Source organism: Bombina bombina, chromosome 4 (assembly GCF_027579735.1).
Source record: "Bombina bombina isolate aBomBom1 chromosome 4, aBomBom1.pri, whole genome shotgun sequence".
Classification (NCBI taxonomy): Eukaryota; Metazoa; Chordata; class Amphibia; order Anura; family Bombinatoridae; genus Bombina; species Bombina bombina.
The window spans coordinates 609,721,629-609,744,911 of NC_069502.1; the positions used below are offsets into that span (position 1 = coordinate 609,721,629).

The 23,283-nt window shown below is 40.7% G+C and overlaps 1 protein-coding gene across 1 annotated transcript in view; it reads right to left on the reverse strand.

Annotated features, from left to right (window-relative positions):
* The window catches only part of SEC63 (SEC63 homolog, protein translocation regulator), a 259,775-nt gene that overhangs the window by 43,590 nt on the left and 192,902 nt on the right, over positions 1-23,283 (reverse strand). Inside the window, exons 17-18 of the mRNA XM_053710605.1 lie at positions 1,813-1,962; positions 1,141-1,242 (exon numbers count right to left, since the gene is read on the reverse strand). Coding sequence (XP_053566580.1) covers positions 1,141-1,242; positions 1,813-1,962 — 252 coding nt within the window. The remainder of the gene's footprint in view (positions 1-1,140; positions 1,243-1,812; positions 1,963-23,283) is intronic.

Here is a 23,283-nt window from a genome sequence, read left to right on the forward strand (position 1 = left end):
CATCTGCATGTCATGCTTCTCAAAAACAAGTGCGCAATACAGGCGCGAAAATGAGACTCTGCCTATGATTAGGGAAAGCCCCTAGAGAATAAGGTGTCCAATACAGTGCCTGCCGGTTATTTTTACAAAATTCCCAAGATTAAAATAATTCCTCAAGGCTATGGAGTATAAAATATGTTTATATATAAATCGATTTAGCCCAGAAAATGTCTACAGTCTTAAAAAGCCCTTGTGAAGCCCTTATTTACTGTCTGTAATAAAATGGCTTACCGGATCCCATAGGGAAAATGACAGCTTCCAGCATTACATCGTCTTGTTAGAATGTGTCATACCTCAAGCAGCAAAAGTCTGCTCACTGTTCCCCCCCACTGAAGTTAATTCCTCTCAACAGTCCTGTGTGGAACAGCCATCGATTTTAGTAACGGTTGCTAAAATCATTTTCCTCTTACAAACAGAAATCTTCATCTCTTTTCTGTTTCAGAGTAAATAGTACATACCAGCACTATTTTAAAATAACAAACTCTTGATTGAATAATAAAAAACTACAGTTAAACACTAAAAAACTCTAAGCCATCTCCGTGGAGATGTTGCCTGTACAACGGCAAAGAGAATGACTGGGAAGGCGGAGCCTAGGAGGGATCATGTGACCAGCTTTGCTGGGCTCTTTGCCATTTCCTGTTGGGGAAGAGAATATCCCACAAGTAAGGATGACGCCGTGGGACCGGACACACCTATGTTGGAGAAATATATATTTATTTTGTCCCTTTACCTATAATTTCATTCTGACAATCGTGTGCTTTCGGTTCCTGTTAGAAGTGGAAGTGCTAAACACTGTAATATTCCACACAGTCATTGGCTGCACACTCTAGTGACTTATTTATAACGCTTTCTAATTGGCCACAGCAGAGAAAGAAACCTAAGTTAGAACATGGCAGCTCCCATTGCTTTATAGACACTAAAACTACCGTAATTTGTTGTTTAAATATTGACAAAATAAGTATAAACCATTCCCTAGTCAGATGATATTTTGGAGTGATAAATTGAAAACGTTAATTTTTATGCAACAGTTTATTAGTCAATAGTATTTTACTAAAAGCCTTTACTTTTTAATTATTCTTAAGTTTGTAAACCTAAAATTACCTCCGGAAAGAATAAGCTGTAAACAGGGTGTGTAATCTTTGATTTGGTTTCCAGAAGTGCTCTATCTTTACGCTGTATGCTTTGTTGTAACTCTTGCCATTCCTACAAAAAATAAACAATCATAGGTTAACAAGAAAAACACAAAAACAATCTAGGTGACTAGGGAGACATTAAAGGTATAACTAAAAAAAACCATATATTGTAGTAAAACAATTAATATTACATTTTGGTATATTATGATCCTGTACAATCGGTTTATTTAAAAAACTATTTTTCAGAGAACTCTGCAGCTGAGATAATATGCATTAAAACAAAATAAAGTGTACCTATAAAAGGTGAAAACAAAATACCATTACTGTGACTTTTGCTTACGCATGTTATGGTAAATGCCATGACTAGATCAGAAGTGGTCCCTCAGCACACACACAAAGCGTTTGACCGAATTGCATCAACAAGGTTTCCTTTCTAAGGAGCATAAATCCTTTCCTCGCTATTATGGTCTAACAAAACTAGGGTTTTTATGCCCTATACTATAAAGGTTTCCTTGACTACAAGCAAAATGAAAGTGTAAAATGTGAATCTCTATGAAAAAAATAAATTCAGAAACACCAGCTTAATGTGAATAACATATACGGCCTGCAATTCAGTATACTGGAAAAAAGAAAGACTTACAGCCTCATCATCTTTGCCATGTTTCTCATCTGTTTCTCTGTCAGAATCTTTGTCACTTCCATCACTTTGTGAATCCCGGTTTGTATCTTCATCTTCAGAGTCACTACCTTTATCAGACATCTCTTCATCGTCATCTTTTGATGTAATATCCTTAGAAACAATACATTTTGTCCATTAATTATAGGGACACTAAAGTCAAAATTAAACTTTCATGATTCAGAAAGAGCATATGATTTTAAGAGACTTTCCAATTTACTTCCATTGTCAAATTTTGCACAGTCTTTAGCTTTCTGAGGCACTGGCTAACACTGGGCATGTGATTATCAGATGGCTGTCAAGTGACACAGGGAGCCAGGAAATGGGGGGGGGGATACATTTGTCAGACAGTAAAACTGACTATTTGAAAGTCATAGTAAGTATTACATTGTCTTTATTATGCACTTGTTTTAATTATGAAATGCTACAATATGTAATGTTCCTTTAATTAAAACAACAACGTATACATTGACATTCCCTGCAGATTGAACCCATTTCTATCAAAATTTCCAACATTATGTTGCCAGGAAGATTTCTCGTATAAGTTTAAGTTACTAAAGTATTTTGCTAGGAAAATAATACTTTATAATCAAACTATTACATCACATTTCTCCTCACTTGTTACAGATAAACCATTTATTAATTTTTCTAACTGTTCTGGGATCAGTAAAGCTCTCAAAGGAAAAACATGACTCACAGCTGATGTATCAGTTATAATAAGCACATGCTCTGCAAGCACAGTGTTTACATGTGTGAACACAAACACTGTACGAAAAAACAAAACAAAAAACCCACAAAACCTAGAATTTCTGTCATTATGAGGACAGATTGTAAGAAAACAAAGCTAATCTGTATAAAAGCTTTTTAAAAAAATTAAAATGACAGGAGAACAGGAACATTGAAAAATAATTGGGGATCTGCTAGAAAAACCAGGACTGAAAACCAAGTTATTTGTGGCCAGTTTGGAACCAGAATCACTTTCTGATTGTTCTGTTTTAACTTCTGTAGCAGAACAATGGGGGGGGGGGGAGGGGGGGGGACAGCACACACAACAAGCACCAATCTAAACCTACAAAGATAGTGTTTGCGCCTACAGCAAATTTCAGAGGATTCCTGCTTCTGGCACAAGATTTGGTTACCTTGCAGTTCCCTGAAACAATCTGTATGGGAAAATGAAGATTGCATTCTTCAGCTATATAGTAGTCAATAACAAAAAGGAAATTTATGCTTACCTGATAAATTGATTTCTTCTACGATACGACAAGTCCACGGATTTCCTCCTTACTTGTGGGATATTATCCTCTTGCCATCAGGAAGTGGCAAAGACCACCACAGCAGATATATATAGATATAGATATAGATATATATATATATATATATATATATATCTCCTCCCTTCCCCTCCACCCCCAGTCACGAAGACCGAAGGTTTAAGGAAGAGAAAGGAAAAGCTAAAAGGTGCAGTGGTGACTGAAGTTGTAAATAATAAAAAACTATAATCTGTCTTAAATTGACAGGGAGGGCCGTGGACTCGTCGTATCGTAGAAGAAATCAATTTATCAGGTAAACATAAATTTCCTTTTCTTCTACAAGATACAACACGGACAGGACACGGATGAAAGGGAGGGACAAGACAGAGACCTAAACGGAAGGCACCACTGCTTGAAGAACTTTCCTCCCAAAAACAGCTTTAGAAGAAGCAAAAGTATAAAAAATTTTAAATTTGGAAAAAGTATGAAGGGACGACCAAGTCGCAGCCTTACAAATCTGTTCAACAGATGCATCGTTTTTAAAGGCCCATGTGGAAGCCACAGCCCTAGTAGAATGAGCCGTAATTCTTTCAGGAGGCTGCTGTCCAGCAGTCTCATATGCCAGACGGATGATACTTCTCAGCCAAAAAGAAAGAGAGGTAGCCATAGCTTTCTGACCCCTACGCTTTCCAGAATAAACAATGAATAATGAAGATGATTGACGGAAATCCTTAGTTGCCTGTAAGTAAAACTTTAAGACACAGACCACGTCCAAATTATGCAACATACGCTCCTTCTTAGAAGAAGGGTTAGGACATAAGGAATGAACAACAATTTCCTGATTAATATTCTTATTTGACACAACCTTAGGAAGAAATCCAGGCTTGGTACGTAAAACCACCTTATCAGAATGAAAAATGAGATAAGGCAAATCACACTAACGCTGAAAGCTCAGAAACTCTTCAAGCAGAAGAAATAGCAACCAAAAACAGTACTTTCCAAGATAATAATTTAATATCTATGGAATGCATGGGTTCAAACGGAACCCCTTGAAGAACACGAAGAACCAAATTCAAACTCCAGGGAGGAGTAATAGGTCTAAATACAGGCTTAATTCTAGATAGAGCCTGACAAAAAGACTGAACATCTGGCACATCTGCCAAACGTTTGTGAAACAGAATTGACAAAGCAGAGATTTGTCCCTTTAAGGAACTTACTGATAACCCTTTCTCCAGTCCTTCTTAGAGAAAAGACAGAATCCTAGGAATCCTAACTTTACTCCATGAGTAACCCTTGGATTCACACCAATAAAGATATTTACCCCATATCTTATGATAGATTTTTTCTAGTGACAGACTTTCTAGCCTGTATCAAAGTATTGATGACCGAATCAGAGAATCCTCGCTTCGATAAAATCAAGCGTTCAATCTCCACGCAGTCAGCTGCAGAGGAATTAGATGTGGATGTTGGAAAGGACCTTGAATGAGAAGGTCCTGTCTCAAAGGAAGTTTCCACGTTGGCAGAGAGGACATGTCCACTAGATCCGCATACCAAGTCCTGCGTGGCCACGCAGGCGCTATCAGGATTACTGAAGCTCTCTCCTGTTTGATTTGAGCAATCACGCATGGAAGGAGAGGAAGTAGTGGAAACACATAAGCTAGGCTGAACGACCAAGGCATCTATCAGTTCGGCCTGAGGATCCCTTGACCTGGATCCGTATCTTGGAAGCTTGGCATTCTGTCGAGATGCCATCAGATCCAATTCCGGACTGCCCCATTGGAGAATCAGTGAGGCAAACACCTAAGGGTGGAGTTCCCACTCCCCCGGATGAAAGGTCTGTCGACTTAGAAAATCCGCTTCCCAGTTCTCTACTCCTGGGATGTAGATTGCTGACAGATGACAAGAGTGGGCCTCCGCCCATCGGATTATCTTGGATACTTCTATCATCGCTAAGGAACTCTTTGTTCCCCCCTGATGATTGATATATGCCACAGTCGTGTTGTCTGACTGGAATCTGATGAATTTGGCCGAAGCCAACTGAGGCCACGCCTGAAGCGCATTGAATATTGCTCTCAGTTCCAGAATATTGATTGGAAGTAGAGACTCCACCTGAGTCCAAACACCCTGAGCCCTCAGGGAATTCCAGACTGCACCCCAGCCCAGTAGGCTGGCATCCGTTGTCACTATCATCCACGAGGGTCTGCGGAAACAAGTCCCCTGGGACAGATGATCCGGCGACAACCACCAAAGAAGAGAGTCTGGTTTCTTGATCTAGATTTATCGGAGGAGATAAATCCGCATAATCCCATTCCACAGTCAGAGCATGCACAGCTGCAGTGGTCTGAGATGAAAGCGAGCAAACGGAATGATGTCCATTGCCGCTACCATTAATCCAATTATCTATGAACCTTTTTTCTTTGTGCCTCTCCCATAGTGTCATATAATGCCCTTATAAAGTCAACTAGCAAAAAATAAAAAACAAGGGACTCCAGTAACACTCCTCTGTATAACAGGTCTACTGCTTACCCCATTCCCATACAGGGAAATAAATGTCAGTCAGTTCTGATATATCAAGTCTCCTCAGAAATAAAGGGCTGCACATACCTTAATGCTGTTGTAGCATGAAACCGGTCTCCACACTGAAGATGTCTCATGTGTTACCTTCAGAAGTCTTGTGGATCTTAGTTACAACTGCTAAGATCATCAACCTCAGGGCAGAAATCTTCTTCCATAACCCCCTGTAGGAAAATAGTACACACCGGTACCATTTAAAATAAAAAACTTCTTGATTGAAGAAAATAAAACACCTCACTTTACCTCTTCCTAGTATAACACAGGCAAAGAGAATGACTGGGGTGGAGGGGAAGGGAGGAGCTATATATACAGCTCTGCTGTGGTGCTCTTTGCCACTTCCTGTTAGCAGGAGGATAATATCCCACAAGGATGAAATCCGTGGACTCGTCGTATCTTGTAGAAGAAACTGGTTCCAAAGCAAAGGCCTCTACATCCAGAAATAGACTGAATGGCTTGATAGCAACTCCAAGATCAAAGGCACCTTGAACTAGACAAAACGCCATTTTGTTCAAAGATCCTGAGGAATCTTAAATCAACAACATAATTTGAGGAGAAAGATTGATGTAATATATTGAATAACCACAATAAATTTGTTTTAAAACTATTAAAACATAACATGTAGAACTCCTCAATGCTTTAGATTTTGTAAACCCTTTAGCTATTAGATGCAACAAATTCTTGTGCAAAGTGCTGCAGCATGCTTGCGCATCAGAAAAGTTATAGCAACAAGAGTTTATTGAAAGAAACCATCCGGCTTTTAACATCTTGAAAAACATACACATATGTAAGGTCATTTTAAAACCATAAGTTAAGCTTACCTGATAAATTATTTTCTTTTGTGATGGCAAGAGTTGACTAAATTGCTTACTGTTAAGAATTCATTACCTGGCCACCAGGAGGATACAGTATTTCGTTTAGTCAAGAATAGGAGGGAGAAGTAAGGAAGATAATAATGTACAGATATACAAACTAGAACTGTAGCCACTAAGAAATATTAGGCGGATTTGTGGACTGTCACCACCAAGAAAGAAAGTAATTTATCATCAGGTAAGCATAAATTATTTTTTCTTTCTAATGGTGGTGAGAGTCCACGAAATTCCTTACTATTGAGGATACCCAAGCTGTGAAGTCCACAAAAAATGGGTGGGACAAAAAAAGAAAAAGGCAGGCACCTATTAACTAGAAACTACAGTCTGAAGAAACTTCCTGCCAAAAGCTGCCTCAGACAACTGAAGATAAAACTTCAATGCTCTGACTACATCCAGACTAGGTCAAAATAGTTCCTTTAAATTTCTGTAGCTGAACATAAGGAACAAACTAGAAAATCCTGATTAATATTCTCCAAAGAAACCTTTGAGGATCAAAAACAAACATTCAACGGGGAGAACTTGTAAAACCATAAGGACCAAGTTCAAATTTCCTGAAGGCGAAGTGGGCGTGATAACTGGTCTGTTTCTGACTAAGGTCTAAACAAATGCTTGATGTCTGAAAGACTAGCATCCTCCAATTCAAGAAAACTGAAAGTGCAGAAATGTGATCCATTTAAAGTGCTGGCCAACAGACTCTTGTTTAAACCATCTTGTGAAATTCAGGGAAGCTGAATGCCAAAATATATACACCCTCCATACCTTGTGGACATTTTTTACAGTGATTAGCTTGCAAGCCTGAATCAAGGTATCCCAGAGAAATTAACCAGTTTGTAAAAGAACTAATAGTTCAAACTCAAAACAATCAGACTGCAAAGAGAGAGAGTCTGCCCCCTACTAGATCCGGTCCCGGATCGGGGGCTACCCCTTAATGCTGTCTTAGTGGCAGCAGCAGGCTTTTTGGCCTGTTTACCCTTGTTTCAAGCCTAATTAGGTCTCCAGGTTGGTTTGGATTGAGCAAAGCTCCCCTCTTGCTTTGCAGCAGGGGAAGCGGAAGCGGGACCACCCATGAAGTTTCGAAAGGAACGAAAATTATTTTCTTTGATCCTTGTCTTATTCGACTTATCTTGAGGGAGGGCATAACCCTTTCCCCCAGTGATGTCCGAAATGATCTCTTTCAGTGCAGGCCTGAATAGGGTCTTACCTTTGAAAGGGATGGTCAAAAGCTTAGATTTAGATGACACATCAGCTGACCAGGACTTAAGCCATAACGCTCTATGCGCTAAAATGGCAAAACCTGAATTCATAGCCGCTAATTTAGCAAGATGAAAAGCAGTGTCTGTAATAAAAGAATTAGCCCACTTAAGAGCCTTAATTCTGTCTAAAATATCATCTAGTGGGGTCTCCATCTGATGAGCCTCTTCTAGAGCCTCAAACCAAAAGGCAGCCGCAGTGGTTACAGGAACAATGCACGCTATAGGTTGAAGAAGAAAACCTTGATGAACAAAAATTTTCTTTAGGAGACCCTCTAATTTTTTATCCATAGGATCAATGAAAGCACAACTGTCTTAAATAGGTATAGTTGTACGCTTAGCCAGGGTAGAAATAGCTCCCTCCACCTTAGGGACCGTCTGCCATGAGTCCTTTATGGTGTTAGAAATGGGAAAGATTTTCTTAAAAACAGGAGGGGGAAGAGAACGGAATACCTGGTCTATCCCACTCCTTAGTAACAATGTCCGAAATCCTCTTAGGGACCGGAAAAACATCAGTGTAAACATGAACCTCTAAATATTTGTCCATTTTACACAATTTCTCTGGAACTACAATAGGTTCACAATCATCCAGAGTCGCTAAAACCTCCCTGAGCAATAAGCGGAGGTGTTCTAGTTTAAAATTTAAATGCCGTCATATCTGAATCTGTCTGAGGGAACATCTTTCCTGAATCAGAAATGTCTCCCTCAGACAGCAAATCCCTCATCCCTACTTCAGAACATTGTGAGGGAATATCAGATACGGCCACTAAAGCGTCAGAAGGCTCAGCATTTGTTCATAACCCAGAGCTACTGCGCTTCCCTTGCAACCAAGGAAGTTTAGATAAAACCTCTGTGAGGGTAGTATTCATAACTGAAGCCATATATTGCAGGGTGAAATAATTAGACGCACTAGAAGTACTTGGCGTCGCTTGTGCGGGCGTTACCGGTTGTGACACTTGGGAAGAACTAGATGGCAAAACCTGAATTCCTTCTGTCTGAGAATCATCTAATGCCAAACATTTAGAAGTCAAAATATGCTCTTTGCAATTTATAGACATATCAGTACAAGTGGGACACATTCTAAGAGGGGGTTCCACAATGGCTTCTAAACAAATTGAGCAATAGGTTCCTCAGTGTCAGACATGTTTAACAGACTAGTAATAAAGCAAGCAAGCTTGGAAAACACTTTATTTAATGAAAAAAAAACACAATTTGCAAAAACGGTACTGTGCCTTTAAGAGAAAAAAAAGGCATACTCAAACTGCAAAACAGGTTAAAATTGCTTAAATTTTTCCCGAAATTGTAACAGTGTACCCACTAAGCTTTAGAAGGATTGCACCACAAGTTAATAAGCAATAAACCCCCAAATGAAAAAACTGGATTGAAATTTGTCTAAAACCAGTTAAAAACCCCTATAAGCACCTTTCCACAGCTCCGCTGTGGCCCTACCTGCCCTTAGGAACGATAATATGGGGTTAAAGCTTCGAATAGGCCCTCAGAAGATTAATAGGACCTCAGGAGAAGTTGCTTGCTGCTTATCTGTATAACTAAATACAGGCCCCGCCCACCTCACTCGATGTTGCTGGGGCCTACACAAATCTAACAAACCTAGTTTGAAAACCATGTGGGTTATAACAACTCCAAATAGCTAAATGACCCCTCAAGCAAACGTCCCATAAACACAAAAAACGTTACTCCCAGAACACACAAACGTTTGTCCCAATTTTTCATAAACAAACTGAGTGCCCAAAAAACTTAGCCCTTTATGCAAGCAAGTAAAGCCTCTTTCACACTAGGATTACTGCTTACCCTTCCCCTAATGGGGATACTGTCAGCCTTTCTGAGTTAACACAGTCTCTGCAGAAAAACATAATTTATGTAAGAACTTACCTGATAAATTCATTTCTTTCATATTAGCAAGAGTCCATGAGCTAGTGACGTATGGGATATACATTCCTACCAGGAGGGGCAAAGTTTCCCAAACCTCAAAATGCCTATAAATACACCCCTCACCACACCCACAATTCAGTTTAACGAATAGCCAAGAAGTGGGGTGATAAAAAAGTGCGAAGCATATAAAATAAGGAATTGGAATAATTGTGCTTTATACAAAAATCATAACCACCACAAAAAAAGGGCGGGCCTCATGGACTCTTGCTAATATGAAAGAAATGAATTTATCAGGTAAGTTCTTACATAAATTATGTTTTCTTTCATGTAATTAGCAAGAGTCCATGAGCTAGTGACGTATGGGATAATGATTACCCAAGATGTGGATCTTTCCACACAAGAGTCACTAGAGAAGGAGGGATAAAATAAAGACAGCCAATTCCTGCTGAAAATAATCCACACCCAAAATAAAGTTTAATGAAAAACATAAGCAGAAGATTCAGACTGAAACCGCTGCCTGAAGTACTTTTCTACCAAAAACTGCTTCAGAAGAAGAAAATACATCAAAATGGTAGAATTTAGTAAAAGTATGCAAAGAGGACCAAGTTGCTGCTTTGCAAATCTGATCAACCGAAGCTTCATTCCTAAACGCCCAGGAAGTAGAAACTGACCTGGTAGAATGAGCTGTAATCCTCTGAGGCGGAGTTTTACCCGACTCAACATAGGCAAGATGAATTAAAGATTTCAACCAAGATGCCAAAGAAATGGCAGAAGCTTTCTGGCCTTTTCTAGAACTGGAAAAGATAACAAACAGACTAGAAGTCTTCCGGAAAGATTTAGTAGCTTCAACATAATATTTAAAAGCTCTAACAACATCCAAAGAATGCAATGATTTCTCCTTAGAATTCTTAGGATTAGGACATAATGAAGGAACCACAATTTCCATTTTAAATAAATATGAAGATTTATCAGCATCAATCTCTGAAACAGAATCCTCTGAACCAGAAGAGTCATCAGAATCAGAATGATGATGTTCATTTAAAAATTCATCTGTAGGGAGAGAAGTTTTAAAAGATTTTTTACGTTTACTAGAAGGAGAAATAACAGACATAGCCTTCTTGATGGATTCAGAAACAAAATCTCTTATGTTATCAGGAACATTCTGCACCTTAGATGTTGAAGGAACTGCAACAGACAATGGTACTTTACTAAAGGAAATATTATCTGCATTAACAAGTTTGTCATGACAATTAATACAAACAACAGCCGGAGAAATAGCTACCAAAAGTTTACAGCAGATACACTTAGCTTTGGTAGATCCAGCACTAGACAGCGATTTTCCTGTAGTATCTTCTGACTCAGATGCAACGTGAGACATCTTGCAATATATAAGAGAAAAAACAACATATAAAGCAAAATTGATCAAATTCCTTAACCCCTTAATGACAAGTGACGTACCAGGTACGTCCTGCAAAAACTTGCAGTTAGTGACAATGGACGTACCTGGTACGTCACTTGTCTAAGAGAGTGCTGGAAGCGATCGCAATCGCTTCCAGCAGCTCTCAGGGTATTGCAGTGATGCCTCGATATTGAGGCATCCTGCAATACCCTTAGAAAGCATCCGATGCAGAGAGAGCCACTAATGGCCCTCTCTGCACCGGTAGCGATGCGGCCGGTTCGTTGGTGGGTGGGAGCGCAACTGGGAGGCGGGTGGGCGGCCCATCGCTACCCGGCATCCGGCTCCTGTTAGTGCAATGTGCACGCCGGGTGCCGGGAGCGTGCGGGGGCGCGCATGCGCGTGCGCGTGCGGGGGCGCGCGCACGCCCGCGATCACCTACTGACACCAATGACACCAATGAGTGGGAAGAGGGGGGGAAATACTGACACTGACACCAATGAGTGGGAAGAGGGGGGGAAATATATATATATGAGGATCTGGTAGGGGGAGGGGGTTGGGGTATTGTGGGGGGCTGCTACACTACAGAAAAAAATAAATTAGTAATAAAAAATAATTAAAAACACTTTTTTGGGGGGCAAATTGGGTACTGGCAGACAGCTGCCAGTACCCAAGATGGCGGCAATTAGGTAGGGGAGAGGGTTAGATTGCTGGGGGGGGGGGATCATGGAGGTTGGGGCTAAGGCAGGAGTCCATCACAGCTAAAACATTTTATTTTTTTTTATTAAAAAAAATAAAAACTACTTTTATTTAGTACTGGCAGACTTTCTGCCAGTACTTAAGATGGCGGGGACAATTGTGGGGTGGGGGAGGGAAGAGAACTGTTTGGGAGGGATCAGGGGGTGGGATGTGTCAGGTGGGAGGCTGATCTCTACCCTAAAGCTAAAATTAACCCTGCAAGCTCCCTACAAGCTACCTAATTTAACCCCTTAACTGCTGGGCATAATTTACGTGTGGTGCGCAGCAGCATTTAGCGGCCTTCTACTTACCAAAAAGCAACCACAAAGCCATATAAGTCTGCTATTTCTGAACAAAGGGGATCCCAAAGAAGCATTTACAACCATTTGTGCCTTAATTGCAGAAGCTGTTTGTAAATAATTTCAGTGGGAAACCTAAAGTTTGTGACAAAATTTGTGAAAAAGTGAACTTTTTTTATTTGATGACATTTGGCGGTGAAATGGTGGCATGAAATATACCAAAATGGGCCTAGATCAATACTTTGGGTTGTCTTCTAAAAAAAAATATATACATGTCAAGGGATATTCAGGTATTCCTGACAGATATCAGGGTTCCAATGTAACTAGCGCTAATTTTGAAAAAAAGTTGTTTGGAAATAGCAAAGTGCTACTTGTATTTATGGCCCTATAACTTGCAAAAAAAGTAAAGAACATGTAAACATTGGGTATTTCTAAACTCAGGACAAAATTTAGAAACTATTTAGCATAGGTGTTTTTTGGTGATTGTAGATGTGTAACAGATTTTGGGGGTCAAAGTTAGAAAAAGTGTGTTTTTTTCAATTTTTTCCTCATATTTTATATTTTTTTTTATAGGAAATTATAAGATATGATGAAAATAATGGTATCCTTAGAAAGTCCATTTAATGGCGAGAAAAACGGTATATAATATGTATGGGTACAGTAAATGAGTAAGAGGAAAATTACAGCTAAACACAAACACTGCAGAAATGTAAAAATAGCCATTGTCATTAAGGGTAAGAAAATTGAAAAATGGTCCGGTCATTAAGGGGTTAAATGACAGTTTCAGGAATGGGAAAAAATGCCAAAGAACAAGCTTCTAGCAACCAGAAGCAATGAAAAATGAGACTTAAATAATGTGGAGACAAAAGCAACGCCCATATTTTTTAGCGCCAAATAAGACGCCCACATTATTTGGCGCCTAAATGCTTTTGGCGCCAAAAATGACGCCACATCCGGAACGCCGACACTTTTGGCGCAAAATAACGTCAAAAAATGACGCAACTTCCGGCGACACGTATGACGCCGGAAACGGAAAAGAATTTTTGCGCCAAAAAAGTCCGCGCCAAGAATGACGCAATAAAATGAAGCATTTTCAGCCCCCGCGAGCCTAACAGCCCACAGGGAAAAAGAGTCAAATTTTTGAAGGTAAGAAAAAAATGATTAAATCAAATGCATTATCCCAAATATGAAACTGACTGTCTGAAAATAAGGAAAGTTGAACATTCTGAGTCAAGGCAAATAAATGTTTGAATACATATATTTAGAACTTTATAAACAAAGTGCCCAACCATAGCTTAGAGTGTCACAGAAAATAAGACTTACTTACCCCAGGACACTCATCTACATGTTTGTAGAAAGCCAAACCAGTACTGAAACGAGAATCAGCAGAGGTAATGGTATATATAAGAGTATATCGTCGATCTGAAAAGGGAGGTAAGAGATGAATCTCTACGACCGATAACAGAGAACCTATGAAATAGACCCCGTAGAAGGAGATCACTGCATTCAAATAGGCAATACTCTCCTCACATCCCTCTGACATTCACTGCACGCTGAGAGGAAAACCGGGCTCCAACTTGCTGCGGAGCGCATATCAACGTAGAATCTAGCACAAACTTACTTCACCACCTCCATCGGAGGCAAAGTTTGTAAAACTGAATTGTGGGTGTGGTGAGGGGTGTATTTATAGGCATTTTGAGGTTTGGGAAACTTTGCCCCTCCTGGTAGGAATGTATATCCCATACGTCACTAGCTCATGGACTCTTGCTAATTACATGAAAGAAAATAACTGAACATACCTCATTGCTGTATAGCAAGAAATCGTTCCTCACACTGAAGTTTTCCTGTACTCCTCAGCTTCTGTGGGAACAGCAGTGGACCTTAGTTACAAATGCTAAGATCATCATCCTCCAGGCAGAAATCTTCATCTATGTCCTGCCTGAGAGTAAATAGTACAACACCGGTACCATTTAAAAATAAACACTTGATTGAAGATAAAATAAAACTAACAGTTTAACACCTCTTCTCTTTACCCTTCCTGCTTAGAGCCAGCAAAGAGAATGACTGGGGGGTGGAGTTAAGGGGGGAGCTATATAGACAGCTCTGCTGTGGTGCTCTCTTTGCTACTTCCTGTCAGGAAGGACAATATCCCACAAGGATGAATCCGTGGACTTGGTACATCATGCAAAAGAAACCATGATCTATATACACCAATAAATAAAGGCCTTCCAGACCTTATGGTAAATCTTCCTAGTTAGAGGCTTACGAGTCTGAATCAAGGTTTTAAATCGCTGAATCAAAGACTTGCTGCTATTTGTCTCTCTAAGAGATATTTCTATTCTGAGCCCCCATAGATCCCTTTTAGTTTGCTAGCATCTTGTCAGGTGCGTTTATAAGAGATCATCTGGGCTGCTGTGAATTCTCTACCTTTCTCTGGAGAAGTTCTGAATGAGACTGAACAGTTAGACAAATTAGTAGACTGTTTTCCATGGCTGTGAGCAGCCTCCTTGCTACTAAACGAGAATCAGTAGAGGAAATGGTAAATATAAGAGTATAACGTCGATCTGAAAAGGGAGGTAAGAGATGAATCTCTACGACCGATAACAGAGAACCTTATGAAATAGACCCCGTAGAAGGAGATCACTGCATTCAATAGGCAATACTCTCCTCACATCCCTCTGACATTCACTGCACGCTGAGAGGAAAACCGGGCTCCAACTTGCTGCGGAGCGCATATCAACGTAGAATCTAGCACAAACTTACTTCACCACCTCCCTTGGAGGCAAAGTTTGTAAAACTGATTTGTGGGTGTGGTGAGGGGTGTATTTATAGGCATTTTAAGGTTTGGGAAACTTTGCCCCTCCTGGTAGGAATGTATATCCCATACGTCACTAGCTCATGGACTCTTGTTAATTACATGAAAGAAACCTGAATTCCTTCTGTCTGAGAATCATCTAATGCCAAACATTTAGAAGTCAAAATATGCTCTTTGCAATTTATAGACATATCAGTACAAGTGGGACACATTCTAAGAGGGGGTTCCACAATGGCTTCTAAACAAATTGAGCAATAGGTTCCTCAGTGTCAGACATGTTTAACAGACTAGTAATAAAGCAAGCAAGCTTGGAAAACACTTTATTTAATGAAAAAAAAACACAATTTGCAAAAACGGTACTGTGCCTTTAAGAGAAAAAAAAGGCATACTCAAACTGCAAAACAGGTTAAAATTGCTTAAATTTTTCCGAAATTGTAACAGTGTACCCACTAAGCTTTAGAAGGATTGCACCACAAGTTAATAAGCAATAAACCCCCAAATGAAAAAACTGGATTGAAATTTGTCTAAAACCAGTTAAAAACCCCTATAAGCACCTTTCCACAGCTCCGCTGTGGCCCTACCTGCCCTTAGGAACGATAATATGGGGTTAAAGCTTCGAATAGGCCCTCAGAAGATTAATAGGACCTCAGGAGAAGTTGCTTGCTGCTTATCTGTATAACTAAATACAGGCCCCGCCCACCTCACTCGATGTTGCTGGGGCCTACACAAATCTAACAAACCTAGTTTGAAAACCATGTGGGTTATAACAACTCCAAATAGCTAAATGACCCCTCAAGCAAACGTCCCATAAACACAAAAAACGTTACTCCCAGAACACACAAACGTTTGTCCCAATTTTTCATAAACAAACTGAGTGCCCAAAAAACTTAGCCCTTTATGCAAGCAAGTAAAGCCTCTTTCACACTAGGATTACTGCTTACCCTTCCCCTAATGGGGATACTGTCAGCCTTTCTGAGTTAACACAGTCTCTGCAGAAAAACATAATTTATGTAAGAACTTACCTGATAAATTCATTTCTTTCATATTAGCAAGAGTCCATGAGCTAGTGACGTATGGGATATACATTCCTACCAGGAGGGGCAAAGTTTCCCAAACCTCAAAATGCCTATAAATACACCCCTCACCACACCCACAATTCAGTTTAACGAATAGCCAAGAAGTGGGGTGATAAAAAAGTGCGAAGCATATAAAATAAGGAATTGGAATAATTGTGCTTTATACAAAAATCATAACCACCACAAAAAAAGGGCGGGCCTCATGGACTCTTGCTAATATGAAAGAAATGAATTTATCAGGTAAGTTCTTACATAAATTATGTTTTCTTTCATGTAATTAGCAAGAGTCCATGAGCTAGTGACGTATGGGATAATGATTACCCAAGATGTGGATCTTTCCACACAAGAGTCACTAGAGAGGGAGGGATAAAATAAAGACAGCCAATTCCTGCTGAAAATAATCCACACCCAAAATAAAGTTTAATGAAAAACATAAGCAGAAGATTCAGACTGAAACCGCTGCCTGAAGTACTTTTCTACCAAAAACTGCTTCAGAAGAAGAAAATACATCAAAATGGTAGAATTTAGTAAAAGTATGCAAAGAGGACCAAGTTGCTGCTTTGCAAATCTGATCAACCGAAGCTTCATTCCTAAACGCCCAGGAAGTAGAAACTGACCTGGTAGAATGAGCTGTAATCCTCTGAGGCGGAGTTTTACCCGACTCAACATAGGCAAGATGAATTAAAGATTTCAACCAAGATGCCAAAGAAATGGCAGAAGCTTTCTGGCCTTTTCTAGAACCGGAAAAGATAACAAACAGACTAGAAGTCTTCCGGAAAGATTTAGTAGCTTCAACATAATATTTAAAAGCTCTAACAACATCCAAAGAATGCAATGATTTCTCCTTAGAATTCTTAGGATTAGGACATAATGAAGGAACCACAATTTCCATTTTAAATAAATATGAAGATTTATCAGCATCAATCTCTGAAACAGAATCCTCTGAACCAGAAGAGTCATCAGAATCAGAATGATGATGTTCATTTAAAAATTCATCTGTAGGGAGAGAAGTTTTAAAAGATTTTTTACGTTTACTAGAAGGAGAAATAACAGACATAGCCTTCTTGATGGATTCAGAAACAAAATCTCTTATGTTATCAGGAACATTCTGCACCTTAGATGTTGAAGGAACTGCAACAGACAATGGTACTTTACTAAAGGAAATATTATCTGCATTAACAAGTTTGTCATGACAATTAATACAAACAACAGCCGGAGAAATAGCTACCAAAAGTTTACAGCAGATACACTTAGCTTTGGTAGATCCAGCACTAGACAGCGATTTTCCTGTAGTATCTTCTGACGTGAGACATCTTGCAATATGTAAGAGAAAAAACAACATATAAAGCAAAATTGATCAAATTCCTTAAATGACAGTTTCAGGAATGGGAAAAAATGCCAAAGAACAAGCTTCTAGCAACCAGAAGCAATGAAAAATGAGACTTAAATAATGTGGAGACAAAAGCAACGCCCATATTTTTTAGCGCCAAATAAGACGCCCACATTATTTGGCGCCTAAATGCTTTTGGCGCCAAAAATGACGCCACATCCGGAACGCCGACACTTTTGGCGCAAAATAACGTCAAAAAATGACGCAACTTCTGGCGACACGTATGACGCCGGAAACGGAAAAGAATTTTTGCGCCAAAAAAGTCTGCGCCAAGAATGACGCAATAAAATGAAGCATTTTCAGCCCCCGCGAGCCTAACAGCCCACAGGGAAAAAGAGTCAAATTTTTGAAGGTAAGAAAAAAATGATTAAATCAAATGCATTATCCCAAATATGAAACTGACTGTCTGAAAATAAGGAAAGTTGAACATTCTGAGTCAAGGCAAATAAATGTTTGAATACATATATTTAGAACTTTATAAACAAAGTGCCCAACCATAGCTTAGAGTGTCACAGAAAATAAGACTTACTTACCCCAGGACACTCATCTACATGTTTGTAGAAAGCCAAACCAGTACTGAAACGAGAATCAGCAGAGGTAATGGTATATATAAGAGTATATCGTCGATCTGAAAAGGGAGGTAAGAGATGAATCTCTACGACCGATAACAGAGAACCTATGAAATAGACCCCGTAGAAGGAGATCACTGCATTCAAATAGGCAATACTCTCCTCACATCCCTCTGACATTCACTGCACGCTGAGAGGAAAACAGGGCTCCAACTTGCTGCGGAGCGCATATCAACGTAGAATCTAGCACAAACTTACTTCACCACCTCCATCGGAGGCAAAGTTTGTAAAACTGAATTGTGGGTGTGGTGAGGGGTGTATTTATAGGCATTTTGAGGTTTGGGAAACTTTGCCCCTCCTGGTAGGAATGTATATCCCATACGTCACTAGCTCATGGACTCTTGCTAATTACATGAAAGAAAATAACTGAACATACCTCATTGCTGTATAGCAAGAAATCGTTCCTCACACTGAAGTTTTCCTGTACTCCTCAGCTTCTGTGGGAACAGCAGTGGACCTTAGTTACAAATGCTAAGATCATCATCCTCCAGGCAGAAATCTTCATCTATGTCCTGCCTGAGAGTAAATAGTACAACACCGGTACCATTTAAAAATAAACACTTGATTGAAGATAAAATAAAACTAACAGTTTAACACCTCTTCTCTTTACCCTTCCTGCTTAGAGCCAGCAAAGAGAATGACTGGGGGGTGGAGTTAAGGGGGGAGCTATATAGACAGCTCTGCTGTGGTGCTCTCTTTGCTACTTCCTGTCAGGAAGGACAATATCCCACAAGGATGAATCCGTGGACTTGGTACATCATGCAAAAGAAACCATGATCTATATACACCAATAAATAAAGGCCTTCCAGACCTTATGGTAAATCTTCCTAGTTAGAGGCTTACGAGTCTGAATCAAGGTTTTAAATCGCTGAATCAAAGACTTGCTGCTATTTGTCTCTCTAAGAGATATTTCTATTCTGAGCCCCCATAGATCCCTTTTAGTTTGCTAGCATCTTGTCAGGTGCGTTTATAAGAGATCATCTGGGCTGCTGTGAATTCTCTACCTTTCTCTGGAGAAGTTCTGAATGAGACTGAACAGTTAGACAAATTAGTAGACTGTTTTCCATGGCTGTGAGCAGCCTCCTTGCTACTACCATACCTCATAACGTTTGAGGGTACTACAAGTGAGTGAAAAACATAATTTATGCTTACCTGATAAATTCCTTTCTTCTGTAGTGTGATCAGTCCACGGGTCATCATTACTTCTGGGATATTACTCCTCCCCAACAGGAAGTGCAAGAGGATTCACCCAGCAGAGCTGCATATAGCTCCTCCCCTCTACGTCACTCCCAGTCATTCGACCAAGGACCAACGAGAAAGGAAAAGCCAAGGGTGAAGTGGTGACTGGAGTATAAATCAAAAAATATTTACCTGCCTTAAAAACAGGGCGGGCCGTGGACTGATCACACTACAGAAGAAAGGAATTTATCAGGTAAGCATAAATTATGTTTTCTTCTGTTAAGTGTGATCAGTCCACGGGTCATCATTACTTCTGGGATACCAATACCAAAGCAAAAGTACACGGATGACGGGAGGGATAGGCAGGCTCTTTATACAGAAGGAACCACTGCCTGAAGAACCTTTCTCCCAAAAATAGCCTCCGATGAAGCAAAAGTGTCAAATTTGTAAAATTTGGAAAAAGTATGAAGCGAAGACCAAGTTGCAGCCTTGCAAATCTGTTCAACAGAGGCCTCATTCTTGAAGGCCCAAGTGGAAGCCACAGCTCTAGTAGAATGAGCTGTAATTCTTTCAGGAGGCTGCTGTCCAGCAGTCTCATAAGCTAAACGAATTATGCTACGAAGCCAAAAAGAAAGAGAGGTAGCGGAAGCTTTTTGACCTCTCCTCTGCCCAGAGTAAATGACAAACAGAGAAGACGTTTGTCGAAATTCCTTAGTTGCCTGTAAGTAAAATTTTAGAGCACGGACTACATCCAGGTTGTGCAGTAGACGTTCCTTCTTTGAAGAAGGATTTGGGCATAAGGAAGGAACAACAATCTCTTGATTGATATTCCTGTTAGTAACTACCTTAGGTAAGAACCCAGGTTTAGTACGCAGGACTACCTTATCCGAATGAAAAATCAAATAAGGAGAATCACAATGTAAGGCTGATAATTCAGAGACTCTTCGAGCCGAGGAAATAGCCATTAAAAATAGAACTTTCCAAGATAACAACTTTATATCAATGGAATGAAGGGGTTCAAACGGAACGCCCTGTAAAACATTAAGAACAAGGTTTAAACTCCATGGTGGAGCAACAGTTTTAAACACAGGCTTAATTCTGGCCAAAGCCTGACAAAAAGCCTGGACGTCAGGAACTTCTGACAGACGTTTGTGTAACAGAATGGACAGAGCTGAGATCTGTCCCTTTAATGAACTAGCAGATAAACCCTTTTCTAAACCTTCTTGTAGAAAAGACAATATCCTAGGAATCCTAACCTTACTCCAAGAGTAACCTTTGGATTCACACCAATATAGGTATTTACGCCATATCTTATGGTAAATCTTTCTGGTAACAGGTTTCCTAGCCTGTATTAAGGTATCAATAACTGACTCAGAAAATCCACGTCTTGATAAAATCAAGCGTTCAATTTCCAAGCAGTCAGCTTCAGAGAAGTTAGATTTTGATGTTTGAAGGGACCCTGTATCAGAAGGTCCTGTTTCAGAGGTAGAGACCAAGGTGGACAGGATGACATGTCCACCAGGTCTGCATACCAAGTCCTGCGTGGCCACGCAGGTGCTATTAGAATCACTGATGCTCTCTCTTGTTTGATTCTGGCAATCAATCGAGGAAGCAACGGGAAGGGTGGAAACACGTAAGCCATCCTGAAGTCCCAAGGTGCTGTCAGAGCATCTATCAGGACTGCTCCTGGATCCCTGGATCTGGACCCGTAACGAGGAAGCTTGGCGTTCTGTCGAGACGCCATGAGATCTATCTCTGGTTTGCCCCAACGTCGAAGTATTTGGGCAAAGACCTCCGGATGAAGTTCCCACTCCCCCGGATGAAAAGTCTGACGACTTAAGAAATCCGCCTCCCAGTTCTCCACTCCCGGGATGTGGATTGCTGACAGGTGGCAAGAGTGAGACTCTGCCCAGCAAATTATCTTTGATACTTCCATCATAGCTAGGGAGCTTCTTGTCCCTCCCTGATGGTTGATGTAAGCTACAGTCCTGATGTTGTCCGACTGAAACCTGATGAACCCCCGAGTTGTCAACTGGGGCCAAGCCAGGAGGGCATTGAGAACTGCTCTCAATTCCAGAATGTTTATTGGCAGGAGACTCTCCTCCTGACTCCATTGTCCCTGAGCCTTCAGAGAATTCCAGACGGCACCCCAACCTAGAAGGCTGGCGTCTGTTGTTACAATTGTCCAGTCTGGTCTGCTGAATGGCATCCCCCTGGACAGATGTGGCCGAGAAAGCCACCATAGAAGAGAATTTCTGGTCTCTTGATCCAGATTCAGAGAAGGGGATAAGTCTGAGTAATCCCCATTCCACTGACTTAGCATGCACAGTTGCAGTGGTCTGAGGTGTAAGCGTGCAAAGGGTACTATGTCCATTGCCGCTACCATTAAGCCGATTACCTCCATGCATTGAGCCACTGACGGGTGTTGAATGGAATGAAGGGTGCGGCAAGCACTTTGAAGTCTTGTTAGCCTGTCCTCTGTCAGGTAAATCTTCATTTCTACAGAATCTATAAGAGTTCCCAGGAAGGGAACTCTTGTGAGTGGAACGAGTGAACTTTTCTTTTCGTTCACCTTCCATCCATGTGACCTTAGAAATGCCAGCACTAACTCTGTATGAGACTTGGCAGTTTGAAAGCTTGAAGCTTGTATCAGAATGTCGTCTAGGTATGGAGCTACCGAGATTCCCCGCGGTCTTAGTACCGCCAGAAGAGCACCCAGAACCTTTGTGAAGATTCTTGGAGCTGTAGCCAATCCGAATGGAAGAGCCACAAACTGGTAATGCCTGTCTAGGAAGGCAAACCTTAGGTACCGATAATGATCTTTGTGAATCGGTATGTGAAGGTAAGCATCTTTTAAATCTACAGTGGTCATGTATTGACCCTCTTGGATCATAGGTAAAATTGTCCGAATAGTCTCCATCTTGAACGATGGAACTCTTAGGAATTTGTTTAGGATCTTTAAGTCCAGGATTGGTCTGAAAGTTCCCTCTTTTTTGGGAACCACAAACAGATTTGAGTAAAACCCCTGTCCCTGTTCCGATCGTGGAACTGGATGGATTACTCCCATTAACAAGAGCTCTTGTACGCAGCGTAGAAACGCCTCTTTCTTTGTCTGGATTGTTGACAATCTTGACAGATGAAATCTCTCTCTTGGAGGAGAGTATTTGAAGTCCAGAAGGTATCCCTGAGATATTATCTCTAGCGCCCAGGGATCCTGAACATCTCTTGCCCAAGCCTGGGCGAAGAGAGAAAGTCTGCCCCCCACTAGATCCGATCCCGGATCGGGGGCCCTCAATTCATGCTGTTTTAGGGGCAGCAGCAGGTTTCCTAGTTTGCTTGCCCTTGTTCCAGGACTGGTTAGGTTTCCAGCCTTGTCTGTAGCGAGCAACAGCTCCTTCCTGTTTTGGTGCAGAGGAAGTTGATGCTGCTCCTGCTTTGAAATTACGAAAGGAACGAAAATTAGACTGTCTAGTCTTGGCTTTGGCTTTGTCCTGAGGCAGGGCATGGCCTTTACCTCCTGTAATGTCAGCGATAATCTCTTTCAACCCGGGCCCGAATAAGGTCTGCCCTTTGAAAGGTATATTAAGCAATTTAGACTTAGAAGTAACATCAGCTGACCAGGATTTTAGCCACAGCGCCCTGCGTGCCTGAATGGCGAATCCTGAATTTTTCGCCGTAAGTTTAGTAAGATATACTACGGCCTCCGAAATGAATGAATTAGCTAGTTTAAGGACTCTAAGCCTGTCCGTAATGTCGTCCAGAGTAGCTGAACCAATGTTCTCTTCCAGAGACTCAATCCAGAATGCCGCTGCAGCCGTGATCGGCGCAATGCATGCAAGGGGTTGCAATATAAAACCTTGTTGAACAAACATTTTCTTAAGGTAACCCTCTAACTTTTTATCCATTGGATCTGAAAAAGCACAGCTATCCTCCACCGGGATAGTGGTACGCTTAGCTAAGGTAGAAACTGCTCCCTCCACCTTAGGGACCGTTTGCCATAAGTCCCTTGTGGTGGCGTCTATTGGAAACATTTTTCTAAATATCGGAGGGGGTGAGAACGGCACACCGGGTCTATCCCAC